The sequence below is a fragment of the Rhinolophus sinicus genome, linkage group LG03 (assembly GCF_036562045.2).
Source record: "Rhinolophus sinicus isolate RSC01 linkage group LG03, ASM3656204v1, whole genome shotgun sequence".
NCBI classification, from domain to species: Eukaryota; Metazoa; Chordata; class Mammalia; order Chiroptera; family Rhinolophidae; genus Rhinolophus; species Rhinolophus sinicus.
This window is the reverse complement of record NC_133753.1, coordinates 164,977,409-165,000,988: the sequence shown is the minus strand read 5'-3', so window position 1 is coordinate 165,000,988 and position 23,580 is coordinate 164,977,409. Positions and strand designations below refer to the sequence as shown.

At 40.5% G+C, this 23,580-nt stretch overlaps 1 protein-coding gene across 1 annotated transcript in view; it reads left to right on the top strand.

Annotated features, from left to right (window-relative positions):
• Positions 1-205: 205 nt before the first annotated feature.
• IL31RA (interleukin 31 receptor A) overlaps positions 206-23,580 on the top strand; it is a 60,593-nt gene continuing 37,218 nt past the window's right edge. The window contains exons 1-3 of the mRNA XM_074328940.1: positions 206-329; positions 16,539-16,720; positions 16,950-17,028. Coding sequence (XP_074185041.1) covers positions 16,974-17,028 — 55 coding nt within the window. The 5' untranslated portion in view covers positions 206-329; positions 16,539-16,720; positions 16,950-16,973. The remainder of the gene's footprint in view (positions 330-16,538; positions 16,721-16,949; positions 17,029-23,580) is intronic.

The window sequence follows — 23,580 nt, the reverse complement described above, 5'->3', positions numbered from 1 at the left end:
TCCGGCCAGGAGAGAGCCGAGCCTCGGCAGTTGGGTAGCTGCGTGCGACTGCGGCCACCGTGAAGCTGCCAGTACCGGGAAGCAGTTTCCGCCTGCGTCTGGGCTCCAGGAGGCAGATTCCAGGGGCGTCCCCGACCTGGTGGTCCTCGCGCTCCTCCCAACCTGGCAGCGTTTGCTCCTGGGCTGTAATGACAGCGAGGGCGTGGAGCTGCGGGAGCCTTTCCTCCGGGCGTGTTGGAGCGAGAAGGTGGTCCTCTGGGGCTCTGGGACCGGGCTGAGCAGCTGTGAAGGGGTCCCTGCCCAGCGGAGCTCCTGCTGATCGCATCCAGGTGAGTGGCAGGGGGCGCACCTGTGGTGGGCTGGCACCGTGCGGGCTTTCCTTGGGCTCTCCCTTTAGAATTTCAGTTCCTAATCATTTGGGATCACATAAGTTTATAGACTTAAGTTTTGCATACAACCTCCGGAATTTGCCCGTATCTCTCAAATCCGTTCATAGGCCCATCCTAAGGGGCTGGGGAACCGCAGATTGAGACTCTGGCTCTAGAGACCCGTGGTGGTGCCATGAGAAATTCCATGTCAGCAGCGGGAACAGCAGTTAATGTGCCATGACCCTGCAGACACTGGACATTGAAGCGAGCAAATGACATCTCAAGTTTGGGGGCTGGCGATTTACGATTCCTTAATCCTTAACCTAAGTGATTCACTAACTGTGTTGCTGTAATTCATGGGATGATTGTCAAAGTAGGGTATTGGAATTTACTTTTCTGTGGGGGATTTTGTGTATGAATTCCTTGAAAGATTTGTCTCCATCAGCTAGTGTTTTCTGGATTTGGAGTCGTGTTTGTGGGATTGTTTTTCACCATTCAGGACCAAAAACCAACTTTTCCTCCCCTTCTGAACATATGAACTTATTATCCCACAGTGTTGGATAGATCTATTTTAATTTGATTTTCGTCTTAGTTTTGGAAGGGTGGTTACTGTGTGGGGGATTAAAAAATGTAACAGAAATCAAAACATTTAAAATACTCAGTTAAAACTTTTATGTGCAGGAAGAGAAGCTCCTGTATAACAAGGTGGGTATAACTCTTCATAATAAATCATTGGAGTAACCTTAACATTGGCTTCATTTGTTGATTTGTGTGGTGCATACTCTTATGAGGGATCTGTGTTAGGCCTGGTTTGCTTATATATAAAAAGGTAGACAGTAATTGGGTCTTTCGATGAAGTCACACAGTGCATGCAGTTGCAATAAAATATTTTTAAAGAGAGGAAGCCTTGTGTAGGAATGCAGGGTATCATAGCTGAATGCTGGTGCACGTGTATTTTAATGTTCACGTATTATTCTAGTATGGTATAAGCTGCTTTATCAATGTTAGGTAGCTGAGAACTCAAGAGATCACATTTGCGACGGTAGTGGTTGAAACGCTTATTATAAATATCACACAGGCATAAGTGATGCTTGTTAACTGACCATCTTGGCATCTTACTATATTCCTCATCTATCAATTGTTTCATCATTCTTAGGATGTTCACTGCTGGAGATGTGTTCATGACACACATGCTAATCAGCGATGTGTTCTTCCCAGTTAAATGCAATGCAAGTTCTGACAGTTTCATCTTAACATGTTTATTCTTCAGCTGAATCGTTGGGTTACCAGTCATTTGGCATGGTGCAAAATATGGTTACAATAATTTATTTCAATTCTATAAACAGAATTACTGTCGAGATAATGCCACAAAGTTAATACCAGCATTTGAAGCAGAATATAGACTGTGTCAGTGCCAAAATAATTATAGTTTATCACAGTGTGGATATTATATATAAAATATGTACAGAGTGGTGCTAATCATGTACGTAAGCTAAGTAGTAACAGAGTTTTCTCATCTGTGTGTATAATTCAGTAGGAAAATGAACACTACTGTAGTGAAAAGACTCAAATTGACCTAAGTTTGAACCTTAGCTCAACCTCTTAGTAACTGTGTGCTCTAGTTTTACCTATGTATACTCCTTATAACCATCACCAAATCAAGATATGTCATATTTCATCACCCTCCTGCCCCTTTCCAGTCAACTCCCTTGTACGGTAACTACTATTCTGATTTTTATCAGTGTAAATTAGGTTTTCCTGTTCTTGTACTTCATATAGATGGGATCATAGAGTGTGCTCTCTTTTGGGTTTGGCTTTTGATCAACATAATATCTGTGAGATTCATTGATATGACGTGTATAAGTAGTTCATTACATTTTATTCTGCAGTATTCTGTCATGTGAATATACTACAAATTGTTTTTCCACTTTCTTGTTGTGGGGCATTCGAGTTTCCAGTTTTTTACTATTATGAATTAAGCTCCTATGAATGTTCTTCTACAAGTCTTTTGGTGAACATAAGCACTCAGTTCTCTTAGCTGTGTACCTAGGAGTGGATCATAGTGTAGGTATATGTTTAACTTGGTTAGAAACACCCAGTTTTCCAAAAATGGTTGTACCCTTTAACACAGCCACCAACATTGTAAGAGTGTTTCATTTGTTCTACCCTCTCCATTAGTTGGTATTGTTGGTGTTTTTATTCCGGCCTTTACTGTGGTTTGAATTTGTATTTGCCTGGTGATTAGTGATGTTGAGCACCTTTTCACATGCCTGTTGGCCATTTTTCTCTTTCTTAGCCTGTTTACATGTCTCCCCACTCACAGTCTTGCAAGCAATACACCTGGGAATGGTAAAAGGGAAGAAGAAAAGATGGAATCAAGGGATGGGGTGCTATCTTGCTGCTTAGTGGTGACACCAAGCGTTGTGATAAGGGTTTCTTCTTAGGCTCAATTACAGTGACGCTAGCTGCTTTTACAGTCCCCAAAACTTAAGTGGCCCTACAATCTCTGATACATGACTTGCAAGGTCTTTGTGCTTCTCTTCATCAAACCTGAGAAAAGAAAAGAGTGGGGGCAGGGGAGAGAGGAGGTGGACATATGAAAGATTTTCATGGGTCAGGCAAGGACATGATGTACACATCTCTCCTGACATCCCACTTCTGAGAACTTAGTCACATCTAACTGTGGGAGACTGAAAAATGTCGCCTTCTGCCCATGAATCAGCGAGCACTCTCTGCCAATACTTATGAAATGGGTGTTCTCAGGAACAGTCAATGGATTTCTATATTAAGCTGAGTCAGGACGAAGACTAACTTCTTGATCTGCTTCCAATAGCAAGGAATTTGTGTAAATTGCTAAGAGGGTTTATAGACACCTTTCCATTCTCTGCTTTCTACGGCTTGACTGCGCTATAGGAGTTGGAGACTGATCACAGAAGTACAGATGATAATAACAATAAATCCATCCTGTGATGGCTTAAAATGCTTTGGTGAAAGCACTTCTCCATTATAATTTTATTTATCTAATCTCTGATCATTTATAAATTAAATCTAATTTAGAATAAGGTAATAAGATTACTTTATCTTTCATTAATATTTCAGGACCTTGCAATTTTAAAACTTTAAAAATGTGTCTAAGTAGTTTTTAGTGACTTATTTGAAAGCTACTTCTAAGATGTCCACAGGGAAATGCAAAGCTGTTTCTTTGACACCTTTCCCTTGAGCTACTAATATACTCCTAATATATTGGAGTTGCTAAATCATTCCACTATTCTTTTGTAATTAAAATCCTCCAACAATAAGAGACAGATTGCCTTGAATCATTTAAACGCTAGGTCATTAATCTTCCTAGCTCTTAAGAGGCCAGTGCACATCACTATTAGAGGGGGGAGAAGGAGAAGAAAACAAGGGAAGAAAGAAGAGAGGGCACTGGGAGAAAATGAGCATGAGTTGAGGTGTAGCTGAGCTTCTTGAGTAGCCTTGTGTTAAAGCTTTCCTTGGGCAAATTATTGCTCTAGAGCAGTGCTGTCCGATAGAAATAAAATGTGAGCCACAAATGTTATCAGTATACCCCCAATATCATTTCAGCATGTAATCAATATAAGAATTATTGAGATAGTTTACATTTTGTTTTACCAAATCCAATGCACATTTTACAATTACTTCACATATCAATTTGGGTACTGTTTTTCATTGTAAAGACTTGATCAGTATTTCAGTTTAATAAAATACATAATAAATTATGATTCACACACCCCATATAAATTCAAGTACCCAAGTTGTTCCAAACATACTTAAAAGTTTTCCAATAGCTGCTGAATCAAGTCTATTTTTAAATCTAAATTTACATTAATAAAATTAAATAAAATTGAAAATTTAGTTTCTGAGTTGCACTAGCCACGTTTCACGTGCTCAGTAACCACGTGGTGCTAGTGGCTTCTATATTGACAGTGAGTTTAGATGTATACAATTTGTACTGAGTTTAGATTGTAAGCTCTAGGAAGGCAATAAGAAAGTACACAAGAAATATTTGTGACTTGAAAATATCCAACCTGGGTGGCCGGATGGCTCAGTTGGTTAGAGCTCAAGCTCTTAACAACAAGGTTGCTGGTTCAATTCCCTCATGGGATGGTGGGCTGTGCCCCCTGCAACTAAAATTGAAAATGGCAACTAGACTTGGAGCTGAGCTGTGCCCTCCATGACTAGATTGAAGGACAACAATTTGGAACTGACAGGCCCTAGAAAAACTGTTCCCCAATATTCCCCAATTAAAAAAATTAAAAGGAAAATATCAAACCTATTTTAAAGTATTCAGAGTTGAAAGTGACGTTAATAAATAAGCTAATTTAATGGAACAGCTGGAGGGAAGCCAGTCTTCCAAAGCCACATCTTTGCTTCCCAAACTTAATTGTATCTAATAAGAATTCACTGTGAAGCTATTTAGACCAGACTGGCTATACCTCTTTCCAGCCCAATGGCTGGCAACTCTGAATATTACATATTAATTGTCACACAGTGGAATTGGTAAACCACTATGGGGGAAAATATTTAAGCTGTCCTTTCTGTAATCCATTGGTTTGGATTTGGGGAATATAAACTAAAGGGAAATGAATGTAGGTAAAATAATTAAAGTTGAAATCCTGAAAAAAAAAGTCATACATCCCATTACATGTCACTCTGCAGAGGAAACCATTTTGCAGTTACAGGGGTAGACACATCTAATTTACAAAAAAGTCTAACCAGCAAAATGTTCTCAGTGTGAAGAAAAGGCTCTTTATATTCTTTGAGAATGCGAATCTTACATTCCACTAATTACCCGAATTTTACTAGTTCAATGTTCTACTTAAGTCATACTTCTTTCACGAAGCCTTCCTTAATTACTGTAGTTCGTACTGTGTTTCCCCCAAAATAAGACCATGTCTTATATTAATTTTTGCTTCAAAAGATGCATTAGGGCTTCAGTTCAGGGGATATCATCCTGAAAAATCATGCTAGGGCTTATTTTCCGGTTAGGTCTCCTCCCTTCCCTGAATTCCTTTTTCATAAGAACCACATAGTTTGTCATCCAAATATGTATCTACAGTGTTGTGAATTGTTCCCATTTGATTAATGAGGTTTGTCATGTCTAGCACACCCAACTCCATGTTTAATGAGTAGCAGTTGCTCAACATTTGCTTGAGTACACAGAGAACAAGAATAAGGAAAAATCCTGGCTGGCTGATAGATTTAAGAACCTCTGGCTGTTCTCATGCTTTGTGTTCAAATTGCTTTCCTGCATTCTGTTTGACTTGAGCTGTGACAGAAGCTCAGCTGAGCTGGAGAGAAGGCTGAGCTGCCAGCTGTTGAAATACTGAATGAAACAAGCCAAAGTGAAAGTGACAGTCTAGCCTTTTATCACTTACTGTGATTGTATAGAGTCTGAACCAGAGAAGGACTCCCCCTGTTCCACTTCCTCCCGTGGAATGGCCCCCTGGGATGATTAAGGGTCTGGTGGATTAGCACAGATGTGGGGGGTTGTCTCACTGTGGAGGGAGGCTCAAACAAAAGGCTGCTGCAGATTTCTGGACCCCCGGGCAGCAGAGAAGAAGACGGTTGGCATGTCCAAGGACTCGCTGCTCTCGGGAGTGTCATTCTCTCCACCTTCCTGGCTGCTCAGTCTCTGTATTTGGAATGCCCTTTGCTGCCTTCTTCTACTGGTGTTTGTCTGTCTACTCATTCTTCAGGATTTAGCTCAAATGTTGGGTCCTTTGTGCAGCCTTCTTTGAACTTCCCAGGCAAAATGAAATGCTTGCCCTGAACACGCCTATGTTTTCCTAACTCCTGGATTTTTCTTGTGTGATGATTGCGCATTTCTCCATCTACCATATGATGAGCTGACAGACTGTTAATGGCTGAGATCTTCGTCTCTGTATCGCAGGGCCAACCACAGTCTTTGTGGATAATAACAGATGTTTAGAGACTGAAGGAATCAAGTAATTGAGCCAGCATATAAGATATCGAGACCTGGTTTAAGGCAGAGGGACCACAAGAACTTCCCAGTGGAGCGATGTGTTAGGTTAGCGTAAAAGTAACTGCGGTTTAAAAGGTTAAAAATAATTGCAAAAACTGCAGTTACTTTTGCACCAACCTAATAAATGGTGGTCAATTAAACTGTGCTTGTTCAGTTTCTTGACGACTTGACACTCTCTCCTTTTTAATCCTCTCCCCAGATTTGGATATCTAGACTGGGGCCTGGAACAATCAACATGCCATATCGTAAAAGAAAACTTGTTTGCTTTTTATTCAGAGAGCCTTTTTACTGCTAGAATTTCCTAGCGGTTACCTTTATTTTCTGATCAGTTTACACTTTGACATTATTCATATGTTTAGTAATTACCATTTATTTCCACCTCCTTATATTTTCTTCAAACCAAGTTCCTCCCGAGCATCATTGTTAAATCGGGATCATTCAGTTTCCAGTAACAAAAACTGGCTCAATCTAAGTTGAATCAGCAGTGGATTATTGCAGTGATGTAATAGGGACTGTTATGGGCGTCTCTGCAGGCTGGGAGTGCATCAGGGTCTCGTGTGTTTTGCACAAGCAACTGGGAAGTCGAGTGCTGAACGGTCTGTCATCACATGGACGTTCACCTTTGCTTCTTGCTTTGCTTTTCTTCACTGTCTTGTAAACCTTCTTTTCTTGCACATCTAAAGCATGGCTGCCAGTGCCCATGACCTGATGGCCCCATCGTCCACCACCATCTAGCTGACTACGTTCCTAGGTGAGAGAATCGGTGGGTCAGCCTGGCCTGTGAATCACACGTAACCTGGGATGGGGAGGGTGTATTAGTTTCCCTGGGCTACTGTAACAAGATACCACAAACTTGGTGGCTAACAATAGACATTTATTCTCTCATGGTTCTCGAGGCCAAAAGTCCAAAATCACGCTGTCTGTAGGGTTGTTTTTTTTCTGGAGGTTCTAAGGAAGAATTTGTACCATGCCCCTCTCCCTGTTTTTGGTGACTCTGGCAATCTTTGATGTTCCTTGACTTGTAGATGCATCGCTCTTAATTTCTGCTTCTGTGGTCACATAGTTTTCCCCGTGTGTCTCTGTGTTTGTTGCTCCTGTTCTATCTCTTACAAGGACACAGGTCATCAGCTTTAGGGCCCAGCCTCCTCCAGGATGATCACATCTAGAGATCCTTTCCTTAGTTACATCTGTGAAGACGCTTTTTCCAGATAAGATCATATTCTGAGGTTCTGGGTGGAGATATCTTCTGGGGTCCACTATTCGACCCATTACAGGAGGTGTAGTTGGGTGCTACCAGCATGGCTTCTGGCCCCATCCCAAGTGCCAGTAAATGTCTGGCTCTTACACATCTCTGCCAGGAATACTTGTCGTTTTGTACTGTAATTTGGGGCATTTATTTCTAAGTAACACATTCTGCTAAAATGTCCCTTTCTCTTAGTTACTTTCTGAGAGCCACTGCTTCCCTTAGGGTGGCATTACTGGCTCCCCTATCCCAGTTCCTGTAGCACTGTACACACCTCTTTGCCAGTGGGTTTATAGCATCTTGTTGACATGTCTATTTTCCCACTTAAGTTGTGAACTTTTCCTGGCTGTGAGCTCTGCCTTCTTCAGCTATTGCTACAGTGCCAATTACAGGACCTGATACTGAGTTATGTTTGTGGAATTGAGTTGAAAGTCTGGACTGTACAGATTGAGTCTTTTCCCCTCCAACCTCAGTGTTACTTTATTCAAGTGTACAGTCATGTGTCACTTAATGATGGGGATACATTCGGAGAAATGTGTTGTTAGGCAATTTCGTCATGGTGGGAACATCACAGAGGGCACTTACACACACCTAGATGGTAGAGCCTGTTACACACCTAGGCTGATGGTACAGCCTGCTGCTCCTAGGACACAGCCTGTACAGCATGGTACTGTACTGAATACTGTAGACAACTGTAACGCAATAAGTATTTGTGTATCTAAATATATCTAAACATAGGAAAGATACAGTAAACACAGTATTAAAGATTAAAAGTGGTGCTCCTGTATAGGGCACTTACCATCAACAGAGCTTTTAGGACTGGAAGTTGCTCTGAGTAGGTCAGTGAGTAAGTGAATGTGAAGGCGAGGCTATTACTGGACCCTGCTGTAGGCTTTGTATACACTGTCCTCTTAGGCTACACTGAAGTTGTAAAAATAGTTTTCTTTTTTCAATAATAATTAACCTTAGCTTTCTGTAACCTTTTCACTTTATAAACTGAAATTAAGCTTTTTGGCTTTTTTGTAATAACAGCTTAAACATATTGAACAAATATACAAAAATATTTTTTCTTTATATTATTATTCTATAAGCTTTTTTTCTATTTTAAAAAACATGTTATTAGTTTTTACTTTTTCAACTTTTTTTGTTGTTAAAATCTAAGACACACACATTAATCGAGGCCTACCCAGGGTCAGAACCATCAATATCACTGTCTTCCTCCATATCCTGTCCCACTGGAAGATCTTCAGGGGCAGTAACACGTGTGGAGCTGTCATGTCCTATGTAACAATGCCTTCTTCTGGAATTCCTGCTGAAGGACCTGCCCGAGTCTCTTCTTGAAGAAATGTCACTCTTTTCAGATATATGGAGGTTTGCTTGGTTTGTTTCTTTCGTCATAGATTTGCTTGTAAGCAGATAATTCACCATGAACATTCCTCTCTATTAATGAAAACTGTTCGGTGGTGGGATCTGTGTTCTCAGACTTTTTAAGGAGCTTGTTGAGGTCTGCAAAAGCTTCTGCCAAAGCCTTCACTGTGAATTTTCTTAGGGGTTCTTCTTCTCCTGAAGTTTCTTGTTCTCTTACCTCTTCTCCAGCGATGTGTTCCTGCTCCAGTTCCGACATCTCGCCATCACTCATTTCCTCAGGGGCTCCTCGTCCTCACCCACACTGGGTTAGAATTGTTTGTCATCTCAGCCACAGCCTCGTTGGTTTTTGCAGCCTCCTCATCCTTGGCAAATGCTTTGAACTCGTGGACAAACTTCTGAGTGTGTCCTTCCAGTTGCCATTCATACACTCCTTGGTGACATCGCTCTAAACCTAATGAAGGTTCTCGATTCAGTCACAGATGTTGCATTCCTTCCAGAATCGCACCAGTGTCTTCTCAGAGTCTTCCTCAATTGCAGCAACAGGCTGGCCAAAGGTCCTCCTCAGGTAGGACGCCTTGAAAGCTGCTGTAAGTCCTCTATCCACCGGGTGGATCAAAGAGGTGGTGTTTGGAGGGAGAAGCACAGCTGTGACGTTGGGATGCAGAACACCAACAGAAGGAGGATGTCCGGGAATGTTACTAACAAGAAGCAAAACCTTGAAAGGCGTGTTATTCTGCAAACAGCACTTCTCCATTTCACTGGCATGGCAATTCAGGAGGGCGTCTTGGAAGAGGAGCTGGGTCACCCATGACTTGTCATTGCTCCTGTGGCACACTGGCCCTGTGTGTGTATTGATCTGCATAAAAGCCTGGGGCTCTCATTGTGCCCGATCACAGAGGGTTTCCATTTGTAACTTGCAACATTGCCCCTGAGCAAGACTGGTATCCTGTTCTTAAAAGTCTTGAAACCTGGCATTGACTTGGCCTCTTTATGGATGAAAGTTCTTTCAGGCATTTATTTCCAGAATAGGGAGGTTTCATCCATATAGAATATTTGCTCAGGTAAGTAATTTTCCTCCACAATCAGCTTATCTAGAGTTCCCCAAAGTTCTTCAGCTGCCCTCACTCAGCACTTGCAGACTCACCACTCACTTTCACGTTATGCAATGGATAATGATTCTTGAATCATTTAAACCCCCAGACCTAGCAGTAAATTCAATGCCATTGTTAGGTCCACCCTTTTCCTTCAGCATCACATACAGACTTTTTGCTTTGGCCATGATTGTCGTGACACTGAGAGGAATTTATTTCTGGTCTGGTCTTTAATCCAGGTCCTTAGAAGCCTCTCCCTGTCTGATATGGGCCCTTCTCAAATTTTTGTTAGTCTCATTGCCTTTAATAAAGGAGATCCTTTAACAGCTTCTGTCACTTTGTTCATAAAACATATGAAACTGGAAAGTATTTCTTGTTTTAAAGCTTAGGTTGGGTTTCTTTTCTTAGACATCATACTCTCTTCCTTAGTCTGTTTATTTCTTTATGACGTTGTCCGTAACAAAAGGGTGTAAAATTACAGTGCTCAAAGAAATTCCAGAAATCATCTAATTTAACCTTTTGATTTATAGGAAACTAAGGGTTCTATTCCTGGCTTCACTGTTACTGAAGGCAGAAAGAACAGGGCTGCCGGGAGAGTGGGGAGGAAGGGAAGGAGGAAGTGCGGAGAAACGAAGGAGAGAAGAGCATTCTTAAGAAAAGGTGTAGCTATAGCTAATAATACTATTAGCATCGTGGGCAGGGAAAAGTCTCCACCTGTGTTGTCATGATAGTTTGGACAAAGGGAAAAACAAGGGAATCCCACCTCCCTATGGGAAGGAGTGGTCAACAAAGACCCACCCTGGGAATGCCTGCGATGCCTCCCCTGAATATTTTGCACCCTCTTTCAAATATAATCCTAAGTTTCTTTGTTTTTCGGTGTGGTTGCCCTTTTTCCTGTCCTGCCTACTCCCATTATTTTGGGAGTGCATTCTTTTCCTTTATTCTAATAAATCCTCTGCTTGTTTGGCTTTGTTCATGTGGCCTATTTGTACATCTTGAAATGCTTTCCTGCGATGATAAAAGGACCCTTTTGCTCTCCAGTAACTTCACCACTTACTTTGGACATATTTCTCAATTGTTTTGGCCTTAGTTCCTTCATCTGTGAAATGGGAATAAAAATGCTATTGATGTCATAGATTGTGTTTGAAGCTTAAATTAGATAATTAAAGTTCTCAGTACAATGCCTAGCACATTGTAAGAGTTCCACATATTAATTATAATGAGCTGTTGAATTAGTGGCCTCTCAGTTCATTATACTTTCCTTTCTTGGGGGTTCGTCTTTTCCCGGATGCGGCCTCTGCCTTCCTCTTTTCCCAGTTAGCCACTATTATTTTCTTTCCTTCATGTCCTTTAAAGATAATTACATGATTACATATTTCTTTTTTCAAGCTAAAGATATGTATTCTCAGCATTTCACCCCTTACCACATTTGTAAAGACTACCTGAATAGAAAATTTGAAATTTAGTCATTCCTTTTGTTTATGGCACTTTCAAAGTTGAGTAGTCTCACAGAAGCAGATTTATTTATTTTTTTGGTAGTTACAATAATGTACTTCACTTCCCAGCATAAGTGCATTAAGTACCACCCTGCCTTGGGCTGGGCTTAAAAGGAAAGGAAAATCCCCAGGCAATCAGAAAGGAAATACTCACACATCTCTATGTACATAAATTCCAAATCGCCCTCCATGTCCTGACTTGTGCTGTGGGAGACAGCATCTTTCCTGTGGATTCTTTGAATCAGCAGGACATCTACAGGACACCACCAGATAAAGGGAGGTGAGTGCCACACTTATTTAGGAGAATCTGATAACTCAAACCCTTGCAAATTAGGCTTCCTTTTCTATTATGTACCGATCTTTTTCCACTTTACTTAAGGAGATTATGGGTCAGAACCTTCCGCATGAAGTATTTTTTTTGTTAGACTGGTTGTCGATAGTTACAGGGCATCCAATCTTTTGGTAGCTAATATTTTAAAATTCTAGGGTGGGGGTGGGAGAGTCATGGGTGTCAGAGGTCAGGGGCTGGGGAAAATATATGAACATAATGGATTTATTTTTCTGGAAACTCTAGACTAGAGAAAATTAGACCTAGGAGATTCAGAGGAAAATTCTTGTGTGTATTGGTGTTTTGTGGCAGGAGGGCTGAGGGAGAGTAAATCACTAATAACTACTGATTGATTTTGGTGGAAAGAGTCTAGGCTTTGGAATAAGACACTCTCGGGTTTGAATCTCAGCTATGCCACTTACAAACTATATGATTTTTGAACTAGTTACATAATATCGCTGAGCCTCAACTTTCACATGTGTAAAGTGGAGATAATAATACCAACTCTACAGGAATTTTTAGAAAGACAAGATATAATTTTTGTAATGCAATTAGCACTTTGTAGATTCTCACTATCACATCATGATTGAGTTTTTGCTAATCTTGCTGCTGACCATCTGAAAATGTTTTCTGTATGAAGGCAGCCTGCACCTCAAATGAGTTTATAAACTTTGAAACTGAATGTACATATCTGACAACTTTTTCTTTAATTGAGATATAATTGACATATAACATTATATTAGTTTCAGGTGTAAAACAATAATTCAATATTTGTATATATTTCAAAATGATCACCACAGTAAGTCTAGTTAACATTCATCACTATACATAGTTACAAAATTTTTTTTCTTGTGATGAGAGTTTTTAAGATCTATTGTCTTAGCAACTTTCAAATATACAATACAGTATTATTAACTATAGGCACCATGCTGATACTCTTACTTTCATCTTGGGCAAGGTATGTAATCAATTTCCTCCTCCAAACAGAAAGATACTATTAACTTATTAGGCTGAAATTGCCAATATTTGAGTGTTTTTGACTTAGGAAAATAGCAATTTCATGAGAGTCAACCAAAAATATCTGCCTCGCTTATCTCGAAGGTGATAATGAGTAAATATATGTGAAAGTGCTTTGTAAATATAAGGTCATTATTACTGTTATTATTATTACTGCAGGCTCCAAATCGACATTTAAAAGAGAATGAGAATAGGGGACCCTTCAACTTGATCAATAGGAATGAAACTATAAACCAAATCCTACTGGTCTGTAGGAATTTGAAGGGACCGAATGAGGCTGGGCAGCTTGCTGCTTGCTTCCTCCCTCCCAGCATTAGAGTTTATAGGTACGTTTGGCCAGCGTGGTATCCCTGGAATTTACTCTTTCATCACCCATCCTTTTAGTGCCATACTATGCACAGTTCCTGGCACAGAATGGATAGCAATATGCACCAGTTGAGTGAATATATGAATGAATGGATGAAAGTAGGGCCAGCCCTAGGAAAATCACACAGTGGTACATTTTTATACAAGTGAAATTAGCTGAAACTTAGCATCCAGGACTCAGCCCTGAATGGGAATTTTTGAATTACCAAAGGACAGCTTGCAGAGGGTGTGTGTGTGTGTGTGTGTGTATGTGTGTGTGTGTGTGTGTAATGGGGGATTGCTAGAGAGTAGAACAGCCACACCCTATTTCTTTCGCTTTGCTCATATGAGACAGGATGTGGGGAAGCAGGGATAATTTAACATGCTAAAATTTTTAGCATCAACTAGCAGAGGCAGTATCTCCTTTTTTTTTTTTCCCCTCTTACCTTGTCCCCAGCCAGTGCTTATAGCCAGCAATAACTGCTTGGATTTGTTTCCAGACGTTCTACTCTTAACAGTGGCTACTATTAGGTTTACACTTTAACAAATAAATACACCACAAGTTACTTAAGTGGCATCACTGTATATTCTAAGAGTTAGTCCAACATGGATTGTTTGTTGATAGTGTTGTTTGAGAATTCTAGGTCTTCATTAAATGCTGTATTCAAATGCAGTCCTTCTAATGAGAAGCTGTGTATTTCTAGGAAGTGACCTCTTATTGAAGACCAGTTATTCTCAAAGCTGCTGCATTCTAAAAGGTAGGGCTGATTATTCAGGGAATGCAGGCAATGGTTTGGTGGTTTTCCTCAAGAGCACAGCATAATCTTTGTGAATTTCTTGTGGTTCATAGTCTTGCTGCACCCAGAACTACTCAGGTTTGGGGAGACTGCTTCACCTCATTGAAGACTTTAAGAGACTGATGTATTTAAACAAAGGGAGGATAGCCTTTCTCATGACAAGCGGGCTCATGTTGCTTGTTCAGGGCCCCTTCTGCTAAATTAATAATCAGAGAAAGCTTCACAGAATCAGAGGAAAAAGGAGATTTTGGGTTTTGAGGTATCTTTCATTAAGGATGTGGTAAGATCTGAACGTTGGTTACCTTATTTTAGAGTATATCACTCCAGTAACAGAAAATTTCACCATTTCCTCCCATAGATAGCACTGGATAAACACTGCCAACTTCTGCTTTTTTTTTTTTAACCATCAATGTTTTACATTCTGAGAGAACCCCTGTTCTCAAAGTCTCCTTCCATTTAGGATACAATTAGCCAAGTAAGTTTCTGCAACTAAATGAAATGACAGTTTTCCAGATCCAGCTGTCTGAGATTATACCCATGTTTCCTTGTCTGGAGTTTGGGGTGCACTCAAGCTCTTCAATTGCATATTTACCCAAACGTTCTTGATTCACTCTCACAGATAGTTAGGATTGCTGTTGTGCACAGATTTTGCTAGATAAACTCTCAATTGAACTTATTTTAAGTTCCCAGGAGGCACCTCACACTTATTTGCATATACTACCAACAAGCAGTCACTTTGCTGCAGAAGAATGACGAGGACTGAGAGACTCAAGCGGCATGCAGAGATCAGGGAGAACACAGCTTTATTACGCCAGCGGGCTCAGTGGGATTGTTCCCAAAGAACTGAGCAATAACTGGGGTTTGGCACTTTGTTTTATATGTTTAGGCCTCTGGGTTGGGGGGAATCTGGCTGGGGTGCTGGGGAGGTCCATCCCTAGCAGCTGTGATAGCTCAACATTGTTTTGACAGGGAGGCCTCTAACCATAGTGCCTGCGGGAGACATCTCCGATAAGGGGATGGAGGGAGGCAGCTCCAATAAGGGGGGATAGAGCTATTAGCGGGGGCCTGCAGGAAAAACCATCCCAACAACTTTGTGGTGATCTTCTGGTGTGTGTAAGGGGAAGGGGAAGAGGTACTAGAGGTCAAGTGAGTGTTAGAATGAGGGGCATCAGTATCATAGCAATGCTTGTTGGCTTTCCTCAGTCAGTAACTCATTCTTCTCCTTAGATGCTCTGTGCTCTCCTTGCTCCATTGTAATAACAGCACTTACCATGTGATATTTGCGGGTACTTTCCATGCTTCTGTATCTGCAAGTAGATCAGTGGTTCTCAACCCTTTTTCTTCTCAAACCCACTTGAGGGGTATGACACAGAGCCGTCAGTAACAGTAGCTCACTCTGGGATTTGCCATCCTCTCCTTCCTCTGACCGCCTCCTCCTTGTTAAAAACCACTGAACTAGAACGAAGTCAGGGCAGGCTCGTCCTTTAGTCCAAGCACCTAATGTGTGGCTGGGACAGTGCTGAATGAATAAGAGAATGCCTGAGGTCACCCACTGATTCATGAGAGTGCCAGGGCTAGAACTCAGGCGGTGCCAACTTCTAGAGGGCCACCCTCTTCAACTTTTCTAGCTTTGTCTCTGGGTGTAATTTAGTATTGTTGATTTTTTAAAAAATTTTATTTTAATTTTACAAATGTTATTAATAGGCGAGTATTCTCATTGTAAAGGAGTCAAGCAATAATTACCATTAAGTTAAAATGTTTTATATACTAATATTTTATTCAACATTTAATATTATAAGATTTTAAAAATGCAAAGCCCTATATCAAAATAACAATTTTAGCTTTAGCATCTATTATTATTCATTTATTCAATTATTGAGACTGTCAGCATCCCAGCTTTTATAGAGTTTTCATGGCTGGGTCTCCCACCCTTTCCAGGATGCTTTCAGGACTTGTAAAGGCCTGTCTTCTGGCTAAGAGACTGAGAAAATTAAGACAGCATTTTGAATCATTAGACTTTAAAAAATACTTTCAGTGTTACAATTAATTTTTAAAGAACACATTTATTCTTCATTGAAAAATTAAACACTTTCCCTTTAAGTTTTGTACTCATTTACATCAAAATGGCTCTTTCTTGAGAGAATAGCTATTGCCATTGAGTAATAGGTATTCACTATTTCTGTTTTGTAACCAGTCTCTTATTGTTTCATGATGGTATTTTTGTTATTATATATACAAGTTCTCATTCTGTTTTATTGCCCTAGGCATTTTCAGTTAATTAGCTATTTCAATTGGTTTGTATATGAGAAAATTTTATCCTTGTGGTTTTCTCCAGAAATACTACATGTGAATATTTCTCAAGTGATTTATTTTGTTGAGAACTCTTTTTATTCCTATCATGATCTTTCAGATGAAAATGTACCATTATTTATTTCTTCCTGAAATGAGGTATCGCTTTTACATTTGCTTTATCTTTAGATTATCCCACTATCTCATCTGGGATGAGATGAGAAGCCAGCAGTCTTTTTGTTCTAATTGATTCCACAAAGAACATCGAATGTCTACCATATACCAGGCACTGCCTTAAATACTAAGGCTTCACAGAAGAATAAGAGAAACTTTAGTCTTAAAACGCTCACTCTGTGAAGAGAATCCAACAGGTACACTGGTAAAGGCATTTTGTGTGACGCATGCTATCCTATAGATGGCAAGGAGTGGGGTGGGGCACAGGGAGGGCTCTGCTGGGAGTTCAGGGAGGGTGTAAAAAATATTTAAAAAAAATAAAGGATTCTTATTCAAAATCCCCATAATCTGTCACTGGAAATTGAGTTGTTGCAAAGAGACAGAAAACTAACTCTTGACTGACGACACTCTCAGCTCTCTCCCCAGCCTGCCTGCATTAACTTGGGGACAATGTGGGCCTGCGCACTGTGGATGCTTCCTCTACTTTGCAAATTCTCCCTGGCAGGTAGGTTGGCCTGTGCCATTTCATGGTTATGTGATTCTTATTTACTTTTTTGTACAAGAATTGTTAACTTGAAAGCAAAGGGGCACCTGGACCATGGGCACATGTGCATGGACAACAGAGAATGTGTGAGCTCCCTGAATTTGTGTGGGAAGGTGTGTACATGTTGATGAATTCTTATGCATGTGCAAATTTGGCAAGATGGCCGATCATAGTACCAAAGGGCGATATGACACCCCCCCTCAATAGGTCAGCATCCACTGTTTTCAAGTAACAGTAAGTGCTTATTTCAGTAGCTTTTGTGTTTAGTTCAATTGTTTCATATAGAACACTCATATAAAAACAAAAGTATAGAATTCTCACACTATTTGCAATAAATTCCAAGGCTATGCAGGGAAATGATGAAACAACATATTTCTGCTGTGGTCCAACTCAAAACTATGGGCCTAATATCCATACAGTACCTTGAAGCTCTAAGATCCATTAGGTACATCACATTTTATGTTTTTTAAAAAAAATTAAGACCAGAGGGGGAAAGTGGGGCTTGGCACTGAGAAGGTAGAAAGGCATCACAGTGTGCTAGTTTGCTAGGGCTGCCTTAACAAAATGCCACAGTCTGGGTGGCTTAAACAACAGAAATTTATTTTCTCATAGTTCTGGAGGCTGGAAGTCCAAGATCAAGGTGCCTGCCTGCAGGGTTGATTTCCTCTGATGGATGGCTTCCCTCTTGCTGCCTCTTCATGTGGTCATCCCTCTGTGTGTCCTAATCTCCTTTTCTTATAAGAACACCAATCAGATGGGATTAGGGCCCACCCTAACAGCTTCATTTTAACTCATACCTCCTAAAGCCCCTATCTCCAATACAGTCACCTTCTGAGGTACTGGGGGTTATGGCTTCAACATATGAATTTGATACAATTCAGTTCATAACATGTAGTAATTGGGGTGGGGGATCACCAAGAGAGAGGTTGTGACCCACAGATAATGAGAATGCTTTCTAGACCTCTGTTCTGGCATGATCTGCCTAGTAGCCCTCTAGGGTTATATTTATGGCACTCAGGAACTTTATAGATAATACAGGCAAGTAGGCCTGTGTCTCCCTGTCTCACTTAGCCTCTCCTCGCCAGCTCAGAAATCAACAATTATCCCCAGTTATCCCATTTTAAAGTTCTAATTATGTGCATTGTGGCTTCTACCAACACACTCTTTCCCTCAACTTGTCTTATTCTATCTTCTATCTCTGAATTTTTTTCGTATCACATTTTACTTATACCATCTTCTATGTAACTGGCTCTATTTTCACCCAACTTCCCTTCTAGAATATCCTTACTTTGGCCTCTTCTCAGTTTTGTCCTTCTTCTATTTCAAGACATTTTTCAAGACACTAACTTTGTAACAGCACCAAAGTGATATGAGCATAGATGGAAAAAGGGAAATTGAAAATATCATTTTAATTTTGAAAAATATTCTTCTTCCATGTGGGAAATTCTCTAATAAGCAAGAATAGTCTCTCAATCTTTATTAGAGAAAAGTGAATGAATATTTTCCCTTATTTCTAGAAATAGGGAAAATCATTATTTCTAGAAACGTGGGAATATAGTTATGGGTCTTTTTCTTTATTTATTTGAAGATGGGGGGAAGGATACATGTGTGCAAGTGGTAAATCTTGCCTTCAGTTATTCATTTTAAAAAAATAAAAATTCTGTTTTGGAATAATTTTAGATTTACAGAAAAATTGTCAAGATAGTACAGAGTTCTTGTATACTCCTCGTCCACTTTCCCGCATTGTTAATTTCTTATAATATGATGGTACATTTGCCAAAACTAGGAAACTGATATTGATTGACTAAATTCCATATTTTATTTGGATTTCACTCGTTTTTCCATTAATGTTCTCTTTCTGTTCAGAGTACTATATTGCATTGAATTGTCACATTTCTCTAGTCTCTAATGGTCTGTGATAGTTTCTTAGTTTTTCTTTGTTTCTCATGATCTTGACAGTCTTGAGGAGTACTTGCTAGTACTCCTGGGTTTCTGTAAAAAAAATAACACAGGTAAAGTGCCCTTTTTTGCTCTATCACAGTTTTACACATGTTTGTGATAGTCTTTTGATATAGAGTTCACATTCTAATTACAGAGAAATCTAATGAGACTTACAATAGGCACATCGGTTGCCCACAAGTAGAAAGCAGGGCAATAGATGTATAAGCTCTGCCAGCCATGGCAGTTCTGTTGCATAAAGTAAAGGCAGTTCAGAGGTGTGGGAGAATACCAGATAACAGGCTGGAAATGGTAATTATAAGGCAAGAAAGTAAAAGAGAAGCCTAATTTGTTGATTTGCTTCCTTTTTATTTCACTTCCCCCAACTCCCTAATTTGCGATAAAAACAAATATAAAATGATCTGAGATACATATGCAGAATTAGAATATCATGAGGACACATGAGAAGAAGAGGGGAAACTATTGTTGAAATGAATTCTTCCCCCAAGTCTTACTATGCAGGATTTTCAGAGCAGGCTATCTATTTCTTATATTAGTTAGGAAAGTTGTGTATCTTGCAAAAATAAACATGCCCCACATCTTAGTATTTAAAACAATAAACTCTGCATGTCCATCGCAGGGAAGCAGGAACCCAGGCTGATAGAGGCTCTGCCATCCTAAGACACCACCGTCTCAACATGGATTTTTAGGGTATGCAGTGGCAGAGGGAGGAGAGAAAGGACGATCATGAACCAGCACTTAAATTCTCCTCTCACATCAATGGCCAGAGCAAGACACATGGTCATGCCTAATGTCAAGGGGGCAAGGAAGTAAACATCTTCCCAGATGTCCAGGAAGGGGAGATATTGATGAACACCAGAAATATTGCTGAGCGTTCATTTTATCTGTCACAAAGCTCTTCTGCAATACCAAGGTAGGGGATCAGAGTTTGCCACGTTGACAAAAAGATTATTTTGATCTGGAGGCAAATGAGAATCAATAGATGCAGAAATCAAGTCTTCCTGGAGCTTCCTTTATTTTACTAAAAGCAGAAACTTCTGAAAGGTGAGGACTGCCGTAAATCTCTCCCGAGAAAGTTTAATGGAAAATTGGTGCCAAGATGGAACTGCACACACAAACCTTACTCCATTAGTTGTCCACATATATTTACCTTCCCATAGTTTGCCACCTTCAACAGCCTAAGCTACTTTTCCTGTCTTGTCACTTCTCTACAAATTTATTGTATGTATTGAAAGATGCTATATAAGCCCATGATCTAACCATCTGTTAGAGTTACTTCTCACTGAGATTTGCCCTGTGTGATGTACACTGCAGGTATTAACACACTGTTTTTCTCCTGGTAATCTGTCTTTTATCTAATTATATAAGGCCCCTGCAGGAGAATCTAGGAAGGTAGAAGGAATGGGACTTTTTTCGTCTCCTATGCCAATATCAAGTGGCCTCTGTAAGAATATTGCTGTCTTGTCATATGTCAAGCAGTAAGGGAAAGACACATGCAGCTCCATAAGAAAGCTCTGGTGGAGTGGAAAATCATCTTTAGAGTCACTTTTTCTTCTCCTGATGCCTGGTGACCCTTATGGTTCGGGGAACCAGATGTTTGACTCCCTTTCTGACTGATAGCTTTTTGTATATTAATCAAAGCTTCTAAAGGAGCGAAGGAGAGGTATTCAAGAACAGGAAAGTAAAGGCACTGAGGTTTGATAGGGGTATATTTGAGTTCAAGAGGATCTATACCTACATTGGTTTTTGGTAGCTGGCTTTGGATTCAGCCAGTGCAAGGCAGAGTAAGAATGAAAAGGAAATAAAATAAAATATGACAGTAGGAGACCATAATGAGAATAGTGCAAGACCAAAGAATATTCTGGGGCGACCGGGAAAGGCCTCTTGTGTTTTTGGTTCTCCAGCAAGTATCAATTTGAAATCCTGCTAAGAGTTAGTGTAATGGGTATTAGTGAAGAGGAGATTGGGGGGCAAGCTAACATTTGATGCGTATTTATTTAAAAATGTGGTGGAAGGACTAAAAACAGATCCACATGTGCACGCCCACACACACGCACATGCATTGCCATCATCTCTGAGCCATGGAAACAGGGATGAGTTGGTCAATGTGAAAGTCATTCCTCCGGGAACGTTGTTGGCTGACTCTTGTTTCACAGCCTTGCAGGGTTGTGCACATTCCCACTGGCAGTTGTGAAGTGTGGAATCTGTTAATATTCTGTTTGCTGATCCAGGGAATCCCCAGGGAGAGTTTCAAGCTGTGTGGCTCTTTGAGGAATGTGTTATCGGTCCAGTTTCTAATTTTCATGTAATTTGCTGTTATTTACTTCAGTTCCACTTAATTTTGTTTTTTTAAGTCTTTGGGCTTGGAGATCACCAGCTTTGTCGTGGTTTTCAGCATGCAAGTAGAAAAGACAGGAAATCTTTGACTCAACTGCTGACTAATTTGTGCTGCGGGAATCAGGTTCACATGTAGGACTCAGAGAAAGTAGCTTCTCAGGACAGAGCTGGAAATGTCGGCACAACATGGAGGCATCAAGCTCTCCTTGACTTTCGTTTGTTGTTCCCAGGGGTTCCTTTACCCCATGTGGACAAGGCTCATTTCATAGACCGAATATATGAATGTATTTACAAATCCAAAAATCTTAAACCCAAACAAAACAATGAATGCCGCTCATTCTGGAACCCTTTACTGCTACTTTCTTCCTGTTAGAAGGTAATACCTCTGACAGAGTTCAAATATATGCAGTATTAGTCAGATGTGCACAGAAAATATAACATCCTTATTTTCTGGGATCAAGCTAATAAATTTCAAAAGTCCCCTCTCCCCTAGAAAGCCAGGTAGGGTTGAGGAAAGGGAGGGGGTAAGTAGCGCTTACATTTGTTAGCAGCATCTCAGTTCTCCTGGTTTACAGTGTCTTTCAGCGAATTCAGCCTCTGTGGGGTGAATGCCCACTGTTCCAGAGTTCCTGCCTTTCCCCCTGCTCTTCTTTGAGATGGTGTCTAGGTATAAAGCAGGGTTTATGTGCCTTCAGAGTCTTAGCTAAGGGCTCGTAAATCCATGTGAGCAAGTCCTGTGTTGCCCTCTGCTCTGCCCTGGACTGTCTGCTGTGGTCTGATCCCTCCTCTGCTATCTACTGCGGGACAGCTGGCTTTGCCTGCGCTTTGACATATCATAGTGGAACCTACTCCTGAAGTTCATGCCCCAGTGTTTGCCTGTGGGCCTAAAGTCTGCCTGTGCACAGAAGCCTCTTCATCTGAATCCCAGGCCTGGACCAGCCTTGTGTATCTACAACCACCTCCCTGTCCCACCCCCCACCTGAGACACAGGAGAATTCTTGGTCCCTGCATGCTGCACTCACCTGTATGGAGCTTACCACCTGAAAAGCTGCCCCACCCCACCCTCTGCCAGTACAGAGTTAGGACTTTCCTGCCATGCTGGAGTTAGTGCTGAGTGAAACATGAGGCTTATTCCAGACTATAGGCTTATAATCTTTCCCAGGCTGTGCCCGGTGAAATAGGCCACTAGTCCAGGTGAACTTGCTTCATCAGACCCATCTGTGTGTCTCTACTGCTCCACCAAGAACACTGCCATCTGAGCTCTTTGCTCTACCTTACTTTCATACCCGTTCCTCCCTCCCAATATTTCACTTGCTAGAAGCGATGGGCTTTTTCCTATTTCTTGTCTGGTAAGGACATCCTTCCTAGAAACACTAGAGCTTTATTTGGATATGTAAAGATAGCTTAAGTTGCCTTCCTCTCTCAAAAATGCTTGCTTCTTAAGACTGGTCTTACCAAAAGCTCAAAAGCAAGCTAATTTGAGCCTCAGAGTTGAACATTGCCCTTAGTTTCAAATTGCCCTTAGTTCTTAACTGTGTGTGTGTGTGGGGGGTGTGTGTGTGTAGGTGTGAGTGTGTGTGTGTGTGTAGGTGTGAGTGTGTGGGGGTGTGTGAGTGTGTGTGTGAGTGTATGTGTGGGTGTGTGGGTGTACACGCACGTGTGCACATGCACGCTAAGCCTCTTGCTCTTCTGGTGAAGCCTATGGACTGCTTCTGAAAATAATATTTGTAAATACATAAGTAAGATACACAGGATTACAAAGGAACTCAAATATATTGAAATGATGTTATCAAAATACTACAGAAACAAATTTGTGACATAGTAATATATGTGCCTTATTAATATAATAAATAAGAAGGCCTAATAATTATATTAATTTAGTAATAGTGACAATAGTATTTGATATTTCAAGGTATTTGCAACAACTGAAATATAATATGAAAATGACTGACAAACAATGCTGACAAAGTTATAAGCAATGATACTATTGTAGGTTGTGGACCACATTCATTACAGAAGGAAATTATAGGTTTTAATAGTAGGCTAGTGAAACATAAAGATGAAAATATTTTCCCATTTAAGTTCATGCATTCCTAAATTCTATTTCTGGACCCTTTGGGGTCTAGATCCCTGTTTCAGATGTTCGTACCTGCTCTCCCTGTGAAGGGATAGATGTTATTGGGTGGAGAACTACAAGAAACAAGATTTATAAGATAT